This window comes from Elephantulus edwardii, unplaced genomic scaffold (assembly GCF_000299155.1).
Source record: "Elephantulus edwardii isolate Elephantulus edwardi_28Jun2011 unplaced genomic scaffold, EleEdw1.0 scaffold00113, whole genome shotgun sequence".
NCBI classification, from domain to species: Eukaryota; Metazoa; Chordata; class Mammalia; order Macroscelidea; family Macroscelididae; genus Elephantulus; species Elephantulus edwardii.
In genome coordinates, this window is record NW_006399863.1 from 7,124,605 (window position 1) to 7,143,529 (window position 18,925).

An 18,925-nucleotide genomic window follows, 5' to 3' on the forward strand; every position below is an offset into this window, starting at 1 on the left:
ATCTCTGTTTTTTGTTTTAAAGTAGGATCTATCATTTATAAGCATCTGGCATATTCTAAGGTCTAGCTAAGTTTTGGTCATTAGCCACATAGATGGCCAGGAAGGATGTAAGAAAATATGTAAGTCAAATGCATTCAGTTAAAAGTGCCAGCCTCATTCACCATTAGAGATGCCTTAGAGAGGGTACAGCTGGTGTGTTTCCTTAGAGGCAAAGATAGAGAAGCTTCATCTCATATACTCTGGGCATGTTGCTAAGGAGGAGCTATTCCTTGGAAAGGGACAATATGCTAAGAAAGGCGGAGGGTCAGAGAGAAAGAAAGGTCCTCAATGAGATATGGACTGACACTGTGACTGCAGAAATGGCTCGAGTCTCTCAAGGATGACGAAGATGGCACAGGACAGGACAGGATTCGGATCTATTGTTCACAGGGTTCCTATGAGTCATATTTGACTTGATGGCACAAAACGACACCCACCATTAATTATGTGGCTGTTGAAAAAATGTGGCAAGTATGTGAAGTATGCGGTCTTGGTTAGCTATTCCAGTATAACAGAACTCTCTGTGTTAGACTCTGGTCACATCATCAGAGTAGCAAAAACAAATGTTTGATTATCAGTGAAAATTAATCAGAAGAAAAGACACTTATAAGGAGGGAAGTGGACTTAACAACGGCGTTCCAGATATTACATCCCACCACACGTGGTGAAATGCTTCTTCTAAAACCTGCAGCTTCCACACACCTCATTAGATAGACACATGATAAGGCCACGGTTTAGAAGGCTCATTCACAACCCGTAAGAAAAGCTGAAAACAAGTACAGCAAGGCTCCATTATAAACGGAGTCAGTTCCTTGGTGTCTGGCAGCAAAACACATTATCTTCCTGGCAGTTTCTAAAACCGAACCTTGACGAAAATCCAGACGTGTGCTTCTGCCTCCTCTCCCCCAGTGGAGTAATGAGAATTCTACTGTAACCAAGACACATCGATTTTTACAGTTGTCTCCCCACTGGAAGACCCAGTTAGATGCTAAATGAGGTTAGCCCAGCTGGATCCAGCAAGAATCTGGAAGAAATATACACAAAAACTGCCATGCTCAAGGTAAACCTTTATCACCCGTGTAGATCCATCCTCTCTCTCTAAAGAAAGAGGCATCTGCACAAGTAGAAATGCCATGTGATTTGTGCAGTGGATGAGTTTAATAGAGAAAGAGCATCATGGTACAAACAGTGAGGAGATGTTAGGCAGTTGATGTGGGAAGGACCATTCTCTCCCAGCTCTTCCTCATCCTGCTGGGCTGGGACTCTCTACATCACCTACTGCTTCAGGCTGCAGCACAGGAGGTTTGCATTAGACAGCTTCTCCTTTCTGGGATATGTATTTTAGCTGTAACCTCCAGTCTTAAGCATCCAGACAAATGCCTGGACCTCTAGTGAGCTCTAGAGGCATGGGCTGTAGGGCATGGCCCAGATAAAGCCAAGGCCATGCCTCACGAATCCACAAATGGTTTTGAAGGAGAAAAATCTCTTCCTGTGTGATTTAAAGCCTCAGAAACCCAATGGAGAGTCAATTCCAACTCAGTGGCAATGAGAGAGAAGACCTCTGGAGAGGTGCAGATGACAAAGAAATTAACTTCTAATCAAAAGATTTGTATTTTGAACCCACCCACCAATTGCTCTGTGGGAGAGAAAAGTAGAAATTGGCTTCCATAAAGCCTTGGAAACCTCAAAAGGCAGATCTACTCGGCCCTCTGGAACAGACTTGATGGCAGTAGGTGGTGATGGTTAATGACCTGCAAGCAGCCTCTGCCAACTGGGTGATGATGCCAGGGTCTGCGGTTGGCAGAGAGTTAAGGTCAAAGTCTGGTATCTGGATGGTCGTCCTCAGAGGGCCAAGCCTGCCCCGTGAGGATGTGGCCCCTGACTGATGGGCTAGGGTGATCTAGCACTCGAACTGGGCCCCACAAAACCTGCACAGATGGAAATTCTGCTGTGCTCAGAGCTCCAGTGATGCTTCATAACCCATTCTGAACTAAGTGCACAAACAAAAGGTTTGCTATCTGAGAAAGCATTAAGTCAGAAAGCATGTCACAGGGCTGCTTTCCCACACTGAAGGATAATCCAAATGTGAAAACTCACTGTTTTGCCTACCAGGGTTTTTGGTTTGGTTCCCTCCTTATTAATTAATGAATTTATTTATTTACTTATTTACTTCAGGCAGCAGGAAGGCAAAGCAGACACTCATGTGGTGTCGTGTACAGATCACTATTAATTGAGTCTATGATATATTCAAATTGGGTGCACCCAGGCTAATGTGTCCCACACCAACTCTCATTCTCTTCACCCCTCCCATCCTGATCATAGACTGTTCCAAGCAACCTTTACCAGAAATGCTCATCTATCAGGCTAAACTCACATGAAAAGCTGTCAATATTTACCCTTTTGGAACTTACAAAAATGGCAATTTAATATGGTTCCTACTATTAGTTTCTATTTTGAACAAGTTACCTTGGATTCATTTCCTCTGATACAAAACACGAGGTCCAAGAGTGATTTCCTCTCCCACAGAGTCTGCAGAGCTAAATGAAAGGTGAGATGAGGCTTTGGATTGGAAAGTCAGGGGTTATGATTATATTCCCATTATCTTGATCACATTCGCAATGTTCCAGTCAGTTACAAAGACAACTGCCAAGGCTGTTATGACAGGTGACTCCAAAGGCAAGATCTGAGACTGCACTGGAGAGACTTCTCATCAGAGGCATTTCATTTACGCCTTCTTACTACCATAAAGATGGGCTGGTGGGGAAAGAGGTGCACTGCCAAACCAAAGGCAGACAGTTCAAATCCACCAGCTCCTCTATGGAAGTGAAGAGCAGAGTGGCATGGAAAAGATCAGGAAATATGACCCTTAAGCTCAGAGATGAAGAAAAACGAGCATTTTCTTCTTCCTCCAGGAAGAAGAGGGAACTCAGTGGCTTAGTGGTAAAGAGCTGTGCTGAGACCCCAAAGGAATGCAGTTCAAATCCACCAGCTGCTTGATGAGAGAACTATAGGCAATCTCTTCCCACGTGATTTACAGCCTCTGAAAACCTTCTTGAAGGTCAGCTGTGGGTCAGTTCCAACTCAATGGTACCTAACACAACAACAAACAGGAAGAAGAGGTGATGCAGAGGGCTTAGGGAGATGAGCAGAGTGTGGGATGGAGTATGGGGTGACCAAGAAGATGATAAAGGTTCTGGGTACACGCAGTGGAAGGAAGACATGAACTGCCTGGCAGGAGAGATCACACAAAGGCATTTCATTCCACACTAGGGGATGAAAGTTAACTGAGTAAAGGAGATGTGGAAGGACAGGAGGGAGAAGACATGCTCCAGATGGAGGAACAGAGCATAAGTTGAAGACTGGGGTTTAGAGCACGGCAGCTTCAAGAATTGAAGACTTTCACTAGGGAGCTCTGGTGGCCTAGTGGTAAGAATCTGCATTGCAATTCTGAAGGCACACAGTTCGAACCCACCAGCCGCTTCGTGGAAGAAGGACAGGTATAATCTCCTCCCGTGTGATTTAACTGCTCTGAAAAGCCACCAGAGGGGGTTAACTATGGTTCAGTTTGGACTTGATGGTACAAAACAACTACAAGATGAAGAAGGAGGGAGGAGATGAATTGTTAAAGGAGTACATTTAGGGGGAGATGCTCAAATGGCAAGAGATGAGGTGAAATCTTGTAAAGAAGGCCGTCTGTACATGTGACTGAATGGCCAAGTATGGGCAAAACTGGGACGCTGTTGAGGATACTAGCTTTTGTTGACGAAAATCAAGGCACAGTTTCTGAAAGCATGTGGGACAAGGACTAAGTTGACAATGAGCAGCTTCCAGAGTATCTTCTGGCTTGGGAAACTCGCAGGGAGCACAACCACCAAGTTACTGTCAACCAACAACAGGACAGCTTTTCATTTTGATGGTTTATCCCTAAAAAGTGGTGGAATCCCAAAGGGACTCACCACCACTCATAAGAGCTTCAGCAGACCAGCCCAGGAGCAATTACAGAGAAGTGAAAATCACGAATTCAACAGAGGCTCGAGAAACATGGTAAAATAAGCTTTGGGAACATCTTTCACTTTAAACTTCATACAAACCAGTGAAAGTGTCCTTTCTACTGAGGTGAGAACCAGTGCTTCTTAAGATACTTTGTCACATTCACATTTATGTCACATCATATTCAATGGCACTCTTTAAAAACATAAATCTAAAGTAGGTTCTGTTCTACAGCATAATACTTCTGAAATGAAAGAGCACTGAACCATTTCCAAAAGGCAACTATCAAACTCTAGTGGCCTAGTGGCAAGAAGCTGCACTGCAATCCCAGAAGTGCACAGTTCGAATTCACCAAATGCTCTGCTTGAGGAGGGACAATCTCCTCCTGTACCAGTCAGACCCGATTTGATGGTACATACACACAAAATAATATTTTTTTAAAAAAAAGAAACAACTATCTGCTCAGATAGTAAGGATAACAGGTAGTATTTGCAAAGAGAAGAAGGTATTAATGACTTGTTTCCACACTTACTGACTGTGTGTGCCTATGGCCAGAGCACTTACACTTTCCTAGCATCTCCACCTTCTATCTGCAAACTCAGCTGGACCACACACTGGGCCAGAACCTGAGGAGTGCCAATGGGGAATAATAATGGTACTCATCATGAGACTACAACGAGAAGCCTCTTATAAACTGTAAAATCCTATCCTGGCGACCTAGTATAGAGGGAGTTGTGCTAACTTAAAAGTCACGTCTCTCAGTGGTCTGAATCCATGAGTGGCTCTGAGGGAGAAAAGTGGGCCAGCTCCTGCCATGCGATTTATAGGTTCAGAAACTCAATGGAGGGTCAGCTGCGAGTTGGTTCTGATGCAAAAGCAATGAGTTTGATTTGTTTTACTTTGTATTTAACATGATGCTATTTTTAATGTCCACTTGTATTTAAAATATTTTCCTGCCTTTGAGTCAAATATAGATACACAAATAAATCAGGCTTCAGGTAATTGGCAAGTCTGTTCACAGTAGAGATTCAGTCTAAGGGAGAGATCCAGTCCTAACCTTACTTTTCAAAAGAGTTAGGAGAAGATCTAAGGAATACAACCAATTCGCTCATGCTCTCAACCACAATTTCTATGTGTCCCTTTCAGAAAGCACATTTTAGCTTGCATGTAATGTAAGTTCTTTACTTAATAACAGACTTCGCCTCCTACTCTTGTCCACAGTCTAGACCATGGGTTAGCAAAATACAGTCTACAGGCCATATCCAGGGCCACTTATTTTTGTAAACAAATTTTTATTGGAGCACAGCCAGGCCCACTTGTTTGCATATTGCCTATGTCTGTCTTGATGCAGCAAAAGCAAAGTTAGGTAGTTACAGCAGAGACCTCATCATGGTCTACAAAGCTTAAAATATTTACAATCTGGCACTTAAGGAAAAAAAAAGTTCACCGACCCCTAACTCAGACCCATGGAAGTAATTCGTTACACTGAATTAATACACTATACTGATGAAGAGATAAACAAAATTACAAAAATTATATTAGTGACTTTAACCCAAATTGTAGGTTAGTAAATCAACATAGTTCCCTCATAGTAGTTGGGTTATTGTAAGACAAATGAATTTTACCAAATTATTAATACATACAGAAGGGCATAATTAAATATGGTTTCTAAGATACATCTGGATAAAAATAGCCACTATATCACCATATCACCATTTTGGTTAGAATCTTTAACTCTATAAACTGCAAAAAACAACTGGAAAACATAGTGTGTTATTTAAATAACCATAACACAGTAGCCTTCTATTTTATTTAAGTCAATAAGTTGACATGGATTTAAAGTACAGCTGTGTCTCTTTCCATCAATAAAAAGAAATCAGCAATTTGCAATGGAACAAACCTTCTGGGAAATGAGCATTAAGGGTCCACAATAAGGAAAAACAACTTAGTACTAATAGGAATACCCAATTTTCTAAAAATATTTTTTAATTTTTTTTTAAATCAGAAACAGTTTTTTTTAATGTTATTTATGACTGCAAAAGTATTTGGGGCTCAGAGAACAAATGCTCAAACTATGCAAAAATATATCAAACGCAGCTCTCAGATCTCTCACCTGCAACATGACTATATTAATGGCGTATGTTCTAGAGGATTTCCCCCCCCCCTTCTTCCTTCCAACCTTTCAATGAGCTCTGGTGGCATTGTAATTAAGGCACTTGGTTGTTACTAACTAACTAACTAACTAGATAGATAAATAAATAAATGAGGTTTGAATCCACCAGGCACTCCTTAGAAAAAGGAAGAAGCAATCTACTTCACTTCAGAAAAGACTTAGTCTAAAGTATCCTGAAGGACAGTTGGAGTCTGTCCTATGAGGCTTCTAATGGCAGTGGTCTGTCTGTTTTTGTAGTTTTACCATTCCTTCCTTTTGCCATTCCTCCCTCGCCTCTCTTTCAGCAAAACAGAAATCATGAGGCATATTAGTCTGTAATTTGCTGTATATAGTTAAATGCCCCCAAACCCTAACTATATACCTACGTTATTCTTTATAGGTAATATATATCTTATTCTTGTTTAGCACTATACTGTGTTAAATGCTACTAAATTTATAAGTAAATTACTCTACAGTTAGATTTCTCCCATTTTTTTCCTCTGTGGAAGTTCCTTTTAAGGTATTCATGACATTTAAAAAGTCAGGCAATTCTCACTAGCTTTTATTAGTTCTGAATGGAATTACAGTGGGTTAGTATTTGCTCTCTCCGCAAGCTTTGTCTCTCTTGAGACCTTGGCAGACATCTAACTATGTGCACAAGTGCTAATTTCTGCTTATGCATCCTACCACCCCTCTTCCCACACCTGCAGTCCATGTATCATTGGTCAGTCGGACTTTACAAGCTCACAAAGCCATGGGAGGTGCGACCTTTGGGGATCTGGAGACTCTCTTTTGACTTAAGTTCAGGCTAGAAGAAATAGAGAGAGCACTGATGGCACAGTCTATAGGGATCTGTGCTGCTAACTCGAAGGCAGTGTCTTTCAATGGTTTGAATCCATTAGCAGTTCCTAAGAGAAAAAAAAATGGGCAGGCAGTCTCCCCAGTGTGATTCACAGCGTCTGAAAACCCACTGGAGAGTCAGCTGTGATACAATCACTACTCAACGGCAATGCACTTAAATGAAAAAAACAGCACTTAGGGGACAGTCAGCAACTCTGATGTGTGTTTCTGTTCGTTTATGAGGTTCTGTGTCTCCTGATCCCATGGGAAGAGATCAAAACTGCCAAGAAAGACAAGAAGTCTATGAGTTTCTAAAAGGGGTGGATTTTGCAACAAAAATTTGCCAAGTAAAATCTTAAACAGAGCCATGAAAGTCAGTGGATTTCAGGACATCTTCATTATAAAACCAGAGAAAAACCGTACCACTCTCCTCCCTCCTTTTTGCCCCCTCTACTCCCCACGAAGAGACCACAAGGAGGTTCACGTGAAGGTCTGCACAATAGTTCAGAGGGTCTGAAGCAGATTAGGATGAGCACTGACTCATCCGATTTCTGTATTTGAACACCAAGCTCACCCCATTTGTCACGGTTTCCTTCTCCTTAAGTGGGGAGAAGTAAGTCAATTCAGTACATAAAGCAGCAACGAAGACTTCTCTCCAGACAGTAAACAATACTTTTAAAATACAGAAACAAAAACTTTATCAACCCTCAAGACCACTCGTTTCAGGGAAGATGTGTCATGAGTTGTTTCAAGGAAAATCACAGGAATTGTGTAAAATAGGATAACTCAGGACGAGCAAGAGCAGCATATACCTCGATTTTCCTTCATTTTAAGATTTATTGAGATTTTCCACCCCTCTCCTTAAAGAGAGAGAGACAGACAGACACAGACTGAGACTCTGACTGCTTTCATGGGACCATCTGAGTATTATGAAGCCAGGGCTGGCTACGTGACATAACACTCCCAGGTGTCATCTTTAAGAAGGTCCTTTCATTAAGTGGAGGTGACATACAGCAGTGGCCAAGGAAAACAGTCATGGAATGAAAATATATGAGGAGGAAAGAATCTCAAATTCTGTCTGTCATAAGCATTTGTCGGGATACATATGCATATTTTGACCAAAGGGAGAAATATCCCAAAGGATTTCACACATTCTCTTCAGAATTACTTAACTTGGGGGACGGAAGGCTAGCGCTGGCTATCAATACTGGCAGCTCTGTATAAATGTATACAGAAAGATACAATCTCCTATCACCGTGGCATAATGAACATGAGAAAAAACTGACTTAGCATTGTCAATCAGGGGAGATTTAGGGTGAACTAGAGAGAAGGCGTGGGAAGACAGAGAGTCGGTGAAAGAGAGGAAGACCCTTAACGAGATGGATAGACAGTGACTGCGGCAATGGGCTCAAGTGTATGAGGACGTGTGAGGATAGCACAGGCTAGAACATCTGAACACCCAGAACTCCATCAAGTAATAATAATGAAAGAACACATCCTTATCCTGCTTTCAACCCTAAAGAGGAAAAGCTTTAGGAATTACAGTTAAGTATGTTGTTGTTGTTGATTGCCGTGAGGTCCAGCACGACTCATAGTGACCCTACAAACAAAAGACCTGATGCCTTTCTATAATTAACATTGTTTCTCAAAGTTCAGAGTTTCCAGAGGCATGTTGTTTAGGAAGTAGATGTCACTCCTGCTTCCAAAACTGTCTTAAACTGGCAGCCCCACCAAACACTGTCCACATGAGTAACCATTACGGCGTCTGATGCCCCAGTGGCACAAGATTTAGAATTACAGCAACCCCAGGTTACCTCAGTACAGCAAATTGACAGAAAAGTGGTGTATACCACTTAGAAGAACGTTCCACCAAAATTTAGCTATAGGGTTCTGTAGACAGTCTTTATCAATCTGAGGAATCAATTTCTATTCCTAGTTTGCTAAGTGTTTTCATTATGAATGGGTGTTGAATTTTGTCAAATGTTCTTTCTTAATCAAATTATGATTGTTTGTTATTTCTTCTTCAGTTGTTGATACGGATTACACTGACTGATCATTAAGTGTTGAGCTACCATTGCACATATGGGGTAAACCTTACTTGGTGTATGTGTCTTTGTACACACATATCACACAAATAGATACACAGATATAGATTTGGTGCTATACATATTATTCCTTTTTGAATTTTTTTACATATTTAAAACAGTGTGTGTGTGTGTGTGTGTGTGTGTGTGTGATTTTAACAGAAGTTTACAGAAAGGTTGGGTTTTTATTCATCATTGCTGCATATTTTCCTCCCTTCCTTCTTCACTCCCTAAACTAGTCCACAACGCACCTCTTGTCCTCGATTGTTGCCATATACTAATCATACACTTCTTTCAGACAGTCCTTTTGTTAATCTGGTCCAGTGCAGTGTTCATGATCTATCCACTCTTTTCCTATTTCCCCCCAACCCTCCATTGTCTGCTGGTGGAAATGTAAAATGATGCAACCACTATGGAAGGCAGTCTAGAGCTATGAGTCACAGATGACTCGACACATAACAACAATAACAACAGCTTTTGGTGTTACCTCTGGTGTCCTAGTCCGAAGGGAGTTGTGCTGTTAACCCAAATGCCACCCTCTCTGCTGGTTCAAATTAACCAGAGGCTTCACAAGAGAAAGATGGAAAATTTTCTCTCCTATAATTGACAGCCAAGGAAAGCTATGGAATGTGAGCTATGAACTGATTCCAGTTTGACAGCAATGAGTTTGAATTTTGTGGTATAGGTCCATTTCCTTTAGGTTACTGAATGTGTAAGTATACAATTTCTAGTTGTTGTTGCTGTTATGTGGCATTGAGTCAAACCAACTCATAGCTGACCCTCAGGAGGGTTTACAGAGGCAGTATTCACACAGGAGGAGATTGCCCATCTTTCTTCTGAGGAGCAGCTGGTAGATTAGAACCATGTGCCTTTGGGATTGTAGTGCAGATTCTTATCATGAGTTGTTAGTAATATTCTTTAGTGGCTTCTTTTAGTAATAGTGGGGTAAAGGAAGTAATTAAGCTTGGAATTTTTAGTAGTAGTGGAATTTTTAATAATATTTCATAATTTTGAGTAATTTTTTTTATATTTTTAATAAAAGTTTACAGAAAAGTTGTATATTCGTTCACTCATTGTTGCAGTTTCCTCCCTAACCCCCAGTACACTTAAAATAATCGCTTATTATTGAATCACCATTCCCCCACCCCATCCTTCCCCAATTCACTTTGCTATGCACCTCTTATTCAGAATTGTTGTCATATAAATAATGTCTAATCATATATTTCTTTTAAACAGTTCTTTCCTTCATTTGCTCCAATGCAGTGCTCATTATTTATACCATCTTTTCTTAATTTCCCCTCCAATCCCCATGTCAGTCCTGTTTTATAATAGTGGTGTTACGCAGTATTTTTTTCCTTAACAACAAAGAAACTTTTTTATCTCTTACAATATCTTTGTTTTTTTAAAAAGCATACTTCACAATTCTATGAAGTTCACAGTATTGCTAAGAAGAATTTATCATAACAAGACAATTGCTCCAAATTTCTGCTAAAAATTGTTATTTTTTTCTTTTTTACAATTTGTTTATTTTTATTATTATATTTTATTGCCATTCATTCATTGTTGTACACTTTCCTCCCTGCCCACTCTTCTCCCACAGTTAGCTTTTCTCTTTGACAAATAAAAAAAAAATTCTTTCATTGTTACACAACACCCCCCTCCCCAGTCCACTCCACTATTCAGGTTTCATTCTGGACCACTGTCATGACAATAATACCTAAGCATACATTCCTCCTAATCAGTACTCTCCCTCATCTGTTTCAATGCAGTACATATTCTTTATCCCCTCTTAGTTTCCCCTCAACTCTGATGTCAGTCCCGCTTTACAGCAGTGGCACTATGCAGTATTTCTCCTTTTGTGACTGAGATATTTCACTCAGCATAATGTCCTCCAGTATGACCCATGTTGTTTGATATTTTATGAGTGTCTTGTTCTTCAGTGCTTTGCAGTATTCCATTGTATGAATATAGATTTTCTGTCCATTTATCTGCTGATGGGCACTTGGGTTGCTTCTATCTCTTTGCTATTGTGAATAACACAGCAATAAACACGTGTACATATATCTGTTTGGATGGCAGCACTAGTTTCGTTGGGGTATATTCCTAGTAGTGGAATTGCTGAGTCAAAATGGTATTTATATTCCCAATTTCCTGAAAAAGTATCACACCGCCTTCCATAGTGGTTGCACTATTTTACATTATCTCCAGCAGTGATTAAGAATTCTAATCTCTCCACAACCTGGCCTGCTTTTATTATTTGCTGCTCTGTTGAAATTTGCTATTGTTACTGGCGTGAAAAGACATCTCACAGTTGTTTTTGGTGGCTTTCTGATGTGTAGTGATAGTAGTGATTTATGCTTTCTCTCTTTTCTATTTTGCCATTTTTGCAAGACATTTGTCAGTTTTATTGATTTGTTTTTATCGATTTGTTTTTAAAGAATCAGCTTTCAGTTTAACTGACTGTTCTTTCCTGTTTTCCCATTTCCAAATTAATGGATCTTTGATCTTTATTATTTCCTTCCTTTTACTTGTTTTGGTTTATTTTGTGCTCTTTTTCTACTTTTAAGAAGTCAGAACTTAAATTATTATGACCTGCACTTTCATAGTATTTATTGTTATAAAATTTCTCTCTCAACAGCTTTGTCTCACTGTGAAAGTCTGTGTTTTAACTTTCACGCTTCTATAACTTCTAAATTTTTTATTTATTTATTTACTTTTTAACTTCTGAAACTTTTAAAAATTATTAGCATCCCATTAAAATTTCCTCTTTGACTCATGGATTATTTAGTAGTATGTTGCTTGATTTCCAAGTGCTTGGAGATGCTCCTTTTAACTCTGTTATTAAATGTTGTTATTTACTAATGAGTTTCAACTGACGAACGGTTGGTCCTCCAGAGGGTTTTAAGAGGCACTAAATCACAAGGGAGGAGTCTGCCCATCTTTCCACCACCACCACCCCCAGTAGCAGGGAAACACTGCATGGTTCAAAATCAGGAAAGAAGTGCATCAGGGACGCATCCTGTCTCCATACCTTTTAAATCTATATGTAGAACAGATCATTCAGGAGGCTGGGCTTGATGAGGAGGAATATGGAATCAAGATTAGAGGAAGACTCTTCAGCAACCAACATTATGCAGATGACACAACCTTGCAGAAGATCAAGGACTGTAGTCTTCACTATGCATTGAAGTTTAACATCAAGAAGACAAAGATTCTCACCACTGGGCCCATCTGCAGCACCATGATATATGGAGAAGAGACTGAGATTGTTAACAATTACAGCTTGCTATGTTCCACAATAAAATCTCTTGGTACAAGCAATGAGGAAATCAAAACATTAACTGCATTGGGAAAATCTGCTGTCATGGACCTCTACAGAGTGCTGAAAAGCAACAATGTCAAACTAAAGACTAAGGTGTGCCTAATCCGGGCCATGGTGTTCATAATTACTTGTTATGCTTCAGAGAGCTGGACAATGACTAATAATGACAGAAGAAGAATCGATGCTTTTGAGTTGTGCTGAAGACGAGTCTTGAACATACCATGGACTGCTAAAAAAAGATAGGACTGTCTTAGAAAGAGTGAAACCATGTTTCTCCCTTAGGCTAGGATTTTGAAGCTCTGTCTCACATACTTTTGGGCATGTGGCCAGGAAAGACTGGTCCTTGGAGAAGGACATTATGTTTAGAAGGGTGGGGGGACAGTGCAGGAGAGGAAGACTGCGGACAAGATAGATTCATACAGTTACTGGGCCAGTAGGAGTTTGTATGTCAGAATTAGTGAGACTGGCTCAGGACAGGGCAGATTTCAGAGCTGCTGTACATAGGGTCACTATGGGTCACAGGTGACTCGAAGGCACATAACAACAACAGCAGCAGCTGGTAGATACACACCATGAGCCTTTGGATTGACATTGAAACTTCTTAACAGTAGGCTACCAGAGCTCCCTTGATTCTATTGTTGTTGTTTTTTTATGTGCCATTGAGTCTCCTGAGACTCATAGCTGTGTACAACAGCTCTGAAGCCTGCTCTATCCTGAGCCAGTCTCCACAACTCCAACACACCTATCACCACTGGTTCAGATATTATATCAATCCACGTCATCCGGGGTCTTCCCTTCCAAAAATAATGTCCTTTTCCAAGGACTGGTCCCTCCTGCCATGTGCCCAAATTATGTGAGATGGAGCTTCAAAATCCTAGCCTCCAAAGAGAAACTTGGTTTTACCCTCTCCAGGTCAGATTTGTTTGTTTCAAGGATCATTATCTATTTTATATTGATGAATGAATGTGCCATGAATCCTTGAAAACAATGTTTAATCTTCTATTGTTGTGAAGGGTATCATAAATGCTGATCAGGTATTAATGGTTGATAGTATTACTCAATTTCCTTCATCTTCTCTGCTTTCCTGTATGCTGTTTTTAGACTCAATCCAGTCAACTCTGCTTCATAAGCAACAGGTGGACCATAGATTGAAACCCTGCCCTACCGTATGCCAGCCTCCCAACTTCTGCCATGTTCAAGGCCATTGTTGCAGTATCCATCTACCTTGCTGGGGGGAAGGGTCTCTCTCTTTTGCGGACCCTCTACTTTTACAGGCATCTTGTCTTGTTCTAAGGACTGGTGTCTCCCAGCCGCAGGCTCTAAGTGTATGGGGTAAAATTTCATCATCCTCATCTCTAAGGCGCATCTTTGCTTGCACTTCTTCCATGACAGATTTGTTTGTTCTTTTGGCAGTCAGTGGGATATTTAACATTGTTTACCAACATCACAATTTCAAAGGCATCAATTCTTCAGTCTTCTTATCCACTGTCCCACTTTCCATCCACATGAAGCAACTGAAAATGCCACAGCTTGAGACAGACACAGGTAAGGCTTTCAACTGACACCCCTGCCCTTTAGTACTTTAAAGAGTTCCTTGACAGCAGATCTGCCCTAAATCTTGGTATCTTTTTATTTCTTTGACTGTACAGTAGCCTATGAATTACCAAATGTGGCCTGTAGAAGATCTCAACTGTGATAGTAAATTTGACTATTTCTCCTCTTAAGTGATGTTAATTTTCACTTCATATATTTTGAGGCTATAATACTTACTCTAAACACGTTTAGAAATGTTACGTGTTCCTTGTGGACTAATCATTTTATGATTATGTAATGTTCCTCATGACCTCTAGTAATTTCATTTATTCTGAAGATGACGTTCATATTATTAAAGCAATTCTTACTTTAAAAAATATTGTTTGCCTGAGATTTCATCCTCTGTTTCAAAGAATATCCTTTTATTAGTTTACTTCAAGAAAGTTTCTTTCAGAAAGTACAGAGATGGCTCATGTGGGGTATTTTATTGTCATTTATGTTTCTTTTTTAAATTAACTATGCCAAGTGCTATCTCTTATTTGGTGTACTTAAAGAATTTACATTACGACAACTAATACTACTCTATTCCTTGTTACTGAGCCGGAACTGACTCACAGCTGATTCTCCAGAAGGTTTTCAGAAGCTGTAAGCACAAGGGAGGAGACCGCCTAGCTCTCTCCCAAGGAGCAACTGGTGGATTTCAATCGCTTGCCTTTGAGTTTACAGTATGACTTCTTACCCACGAGGCCTCCAGAAAGCTCTGTAAATTTATTATTTTTTTTTCTTGTTTCTTTCCTTATCATTTTTCTTTTTCTATTTTCTTACCTTCTTGTGGATTATTTGCACATATTAAGGACTCCATCTTGATTTATTTATGGTGCTTTTGACTATATTGCTTTGTGTATTTTTGTGATTGTTCTAGATATGAATACGTATGTACTTCCACAAGTGTGTGTGTGTGTCTGTGTGTGTGTGTATAAATGTGTGTGGGTAATGTGTGCATCACAGTATACCAGTATCAGCATTTACCACTTTGCTGAAGTATAAAATCTCACTTCAATCTAAGCTTCACCTCCTATTTTGGAAAATCTCTCATTGATGTCAAGCCAGAATGGACCATAGCTGGCTCTCCATCGGGTTTCTTAGACTCCCCATCCCATGAGAGGAGATTGCTCACCCATCTCCCACAGACTCATTGGTGCATTTGTATGAGAGAGGAGACTTTGGCCTGGTTCACATCTCCCTACAGACTATACCAAATCTCATACGAAAAAAAAACAACCCACAAAATAACAGGGGAGCACTGTTGGCCTAGTCGCAAGAAATCATACTGCAATCCCAAAGGAGGACAATTCAAATCCACCAGATATTCTGCTGGAGAAGGAGGATCAATCTCCTCCTGTGCTAGTGGGATCCCAGTCGAAGGCACACAACAAGAAAACAAACAAACAAAAAACCAACTGTAATCTTTCAGTGGAACATATGAGTCTTGCTCTGCCACTAATTTAAAAGCTGCAGTTCAAATCCGTCCAGGAGTATCAAGGAAGCAAATATTTGGTGAGCTGCTTCCATTAAAATTTCAGCCACAAAGATCTGATGGAAGAGTTCTGCTCTGTAACACCCAGGGTCACCTACTCTGCAATAATGAACAGTAACATCCTTAATAACCTAGATACCAGAGGGCATTACACTTTTTTGCTTATCATCTTATCAAATATGCTTTAAGGTACTACTGAAAACCAAGTGACTCGATTAAAATTACTCCTGTGTTGACACTACATTAAAACAGATGTTCTTTGCACATAATGCATCCTTTCTGGATATTTTTCAAGTGCTTTATCTAATTACATTTATGAGGTGTCTTGGCCTGACTTTAATTAGATTGATACTATTTGAAATGAACTCCTGTGGTGTGATGAGCTATGTTGTGGGTTACTAACAAAAGGCTGGTGGTTCAAGTTCACCTGGGAAGAAAGGTCTAGGGATAGTCTTAAAAACCAGCCATTGAAAATTCTGTAGATCATAGTTCTACGCTGACACATGTGGAGTTGCCAGGAAACTGAATTAACTTGAGAGCAACTGGTACTGGTAATTCTACACACCAGGCGTCCCTCACTATGAAAATAATGTCTTTGTTTAGTTTGTATAAAACAGGACAGTATTACTGTATGCAAACTCCATGAGGAAGATATGGGCGAACCACGACCCCGGCTGCTCCCTGCCCAGTGCTAGTCCCTACCTCCTTGTTTGTCCTGTCAGCTTGCACCAGCGTTCCGTTCAGGCAAGGCTCCACGTAGTGAAGTTCATCATTATACTGCAAAGCAAAGACAAAAGCCAACAGGAGACATCTGGTTAGACACCTGAAGGGTATTATTTAACATTTTAACACACACGTCCCATCACAGACTCAATTCATTCACAAAAGGCCCTTCCCATGGATGATGTGACAGACAATTGTGACCTGGTGCCAAGGGAAGGATTTATTCTTTTCTAATTTGAGGAGAAGACTTCAGAAGTACGTGCTGGTATGTGGCAGGTTCCGGGTGTAAACAGTTAAGTTCTCACTCTTCAAGGGAGGCTCCAGACACTGACAATCCCATGGACCCTGCCCAGCGTTCTAACGTCCAGGTGGGAACTTAAGAGTACCCCACAGTTGAGTGGATACTGCTCCAGCACCTATATTTGACTTTGGGTGGACAAAAGATACATGTGTGTGGACTTACAAATGGGAGAAGACAGAATGGAGAAGAGAGGTGTTGACACAACCTAGTAACCCCGAAAGATGTGATGCCAGCCAGCACTCTGCTCACGAGTCTAGAACTAGCCATACTTCCCAGCATCTTTGATCCTAGAGTACCCAAAACACAACCTCTCATTTTGTTCCAAGTGCATGAGTTGTTGGTGTTTGTTGTTAGGTGCCTTCAGGCTGAATACGACTCATAGTGACCCTATGAACAACAGATCTGACATGTCCTACCCTGTGACAACCTCATCATATCTGACATACTTCACAGGTAGGAACTGGAAATGTGAAAGTTCTTGTCTACATTTCTCTCATGAAGTTAGGTTTTTCTGTACAAAACACACATTGATCATGTCAATTCCTGTCAGCCTCTTTCCCCAGGGCCCCACTGCTCTCCAGATAAGCCTTTCTCTGCAGCGCTCTGCCTTCTGGCTGCTGTGATTGCCCTAAACTCTTCACCTGGTCTAGCCCATAAACATCAAGTGCCACCAGCCTTAATTTGCTTCTGATTCTTTGGCACACGCTGCCTTTTCCTTCAGGCCTTTTTTTCACAAGGATATCTGGTGGCCTGGTCCATAGGGAGCTGCAGTGCTAACTGAAAGCCTGTGTGTCCATTGGGTTTAATCCATCCGTGGCTCTGGGGAGAAAGATGGGCAATCTCCCTCCATTTGACTTGCAATGGCTCAAAGACAATGTGTGTCTGTGTGTATGAGACAGTGAAAGTGTGTGTGTATATTTATATGTGTGTGAGAGAGTGAAGGGAGAGAGTGTGTGTGTGTGTGTGTGTGTGTGTGTGTGTGTGTGTGTGAAAGACACAGACAGAGACAAAGACAGATACAGTGAGACAGAGAATACTATGCATGTGTGAAACAGAGGAAGGCTCATAACCGAGATCCCTCACTTGAGCATCTCCTATTAACCCTCCAGGTCACAACTACTTCCTCTGCGAAGCTACCCTGTTGTCGTTGTTGTTAGCACCACAGAGTCAGAACTGACCCATAGCTGACCCAACAGCTGGTATTCAAGAGGCACTTAATCACACGGGAGGAGATAGACCATCTTCTCCGACAGAGCAGCTAGTGGATTTGAACTGCATGCCTTCAGGAATGCAGCATAGCTTACCACCCCTAGGCCACCAGTGCTCTCTGCAAAGCTACCCTGGGTGTAGCAAATCATGGCCAGCAACCTCTTCCATATATTTCCAAATTCTAATTGCCTGAATCGTAGATCCATCAAAGATAATTAGTGTCCATTCCTGAACCTTCAGTGCATTCCTATGGCAAGTTCAAGGCTAGACTTGCAGTGGGCATCACAGAATATTTGTGCAATGAGAGAATCCTCATGTTTCCACTTTAGTGAGTGGCTCCTAAAGGAAAGAACTAGAAATGTGTCTCAGAGACTGAGTTCTTGAACTAGTGCAGGTAATGAGTCTGACTTTAAGCGTGGGGACAATTCAATGAGAACCATAGTAGAGGTTCACATAGAGAATTAAAGAAAGGAAGAAATGAACTTGGATTCATTTCTCTGGGCCCGATGCAGAAATCAGAAGGTAGGAGAACCAACCCTACGGCTACTGTAATGTGATTAGGAAGTGACCGGGTTCCCATGCAGAGGAGCTGAATAAGGAAGAAGCAGTAATATGACCAAGACTGGTGAGTGACCATTTTGAGCACCCATTTCATCTAGCCGCAAGCCAAATACCTGCTCACACTCTGTCAGCCTCTGCAGTAAGTGCCTCTATTCATTCTTATTCACTGCCAAGAAAACTGAAGCAGAGCAAAGATCCTCAAGTGTCCTGAAGTCACAGGGAAAACGAGCATAATTTAGATTTCAATACAGCTGAGCTTCAAGTGGCTTCAAGATGAGAACTCAACCTCACCTAACAACAAGAATATATAGCTCAGAATCTCAAAGTCACAACGTCTCTCTTGTCCAGGAGTCTAGATTTCTCCTTCAGTTTCACTTCTGCTCCTTCTTTCTTCTTTACACTCTGTTGTTGTTGTTGTGTACCATAGAATCAGAACTGGCCCACAGCTTCCCTTGCAGCGGGTTTTCAGAGACAATTAATCACCCAGGAAGAAATGCTCATCCTTCTCCAGTGGAGCAGTTGGTCTTGAACCGTGTGCTTTCAGGATTGCAATGCAGCTTCTTGTCACTAGGCCACCAGAGCTCCCTATCTTTACACTTTGTCTGAATTTTAAAATAAATTACATCTCAGTTGT

At 40.9% G+C, this 18,925-nt stretch overlaps 1 protein-coding gene across 1 annotated transcript in view; it reads right to left on the reverse strand.

The window, feature by feature from the left end:
- Positions 1–18,925, reverse strand: part of CACNA2D3 (calcium channel, voltage-dependent, alpha 2/delta subunit 3) — a 1,138,585-nt gene that overhangs the window by 599,859 nt on the left and 519,801 nt on the right. Inside the window, exon 9 of the mRNA XM_006892223.1 lies at positions 16,200–16,274. Coding sequence (XP_006892285.1) covers positions 16,200–16,274 — 75 coding nt within the window. The remainder of the gene's footprint in view (positions 1–16,199; positions 16,275–18,925) is intronic.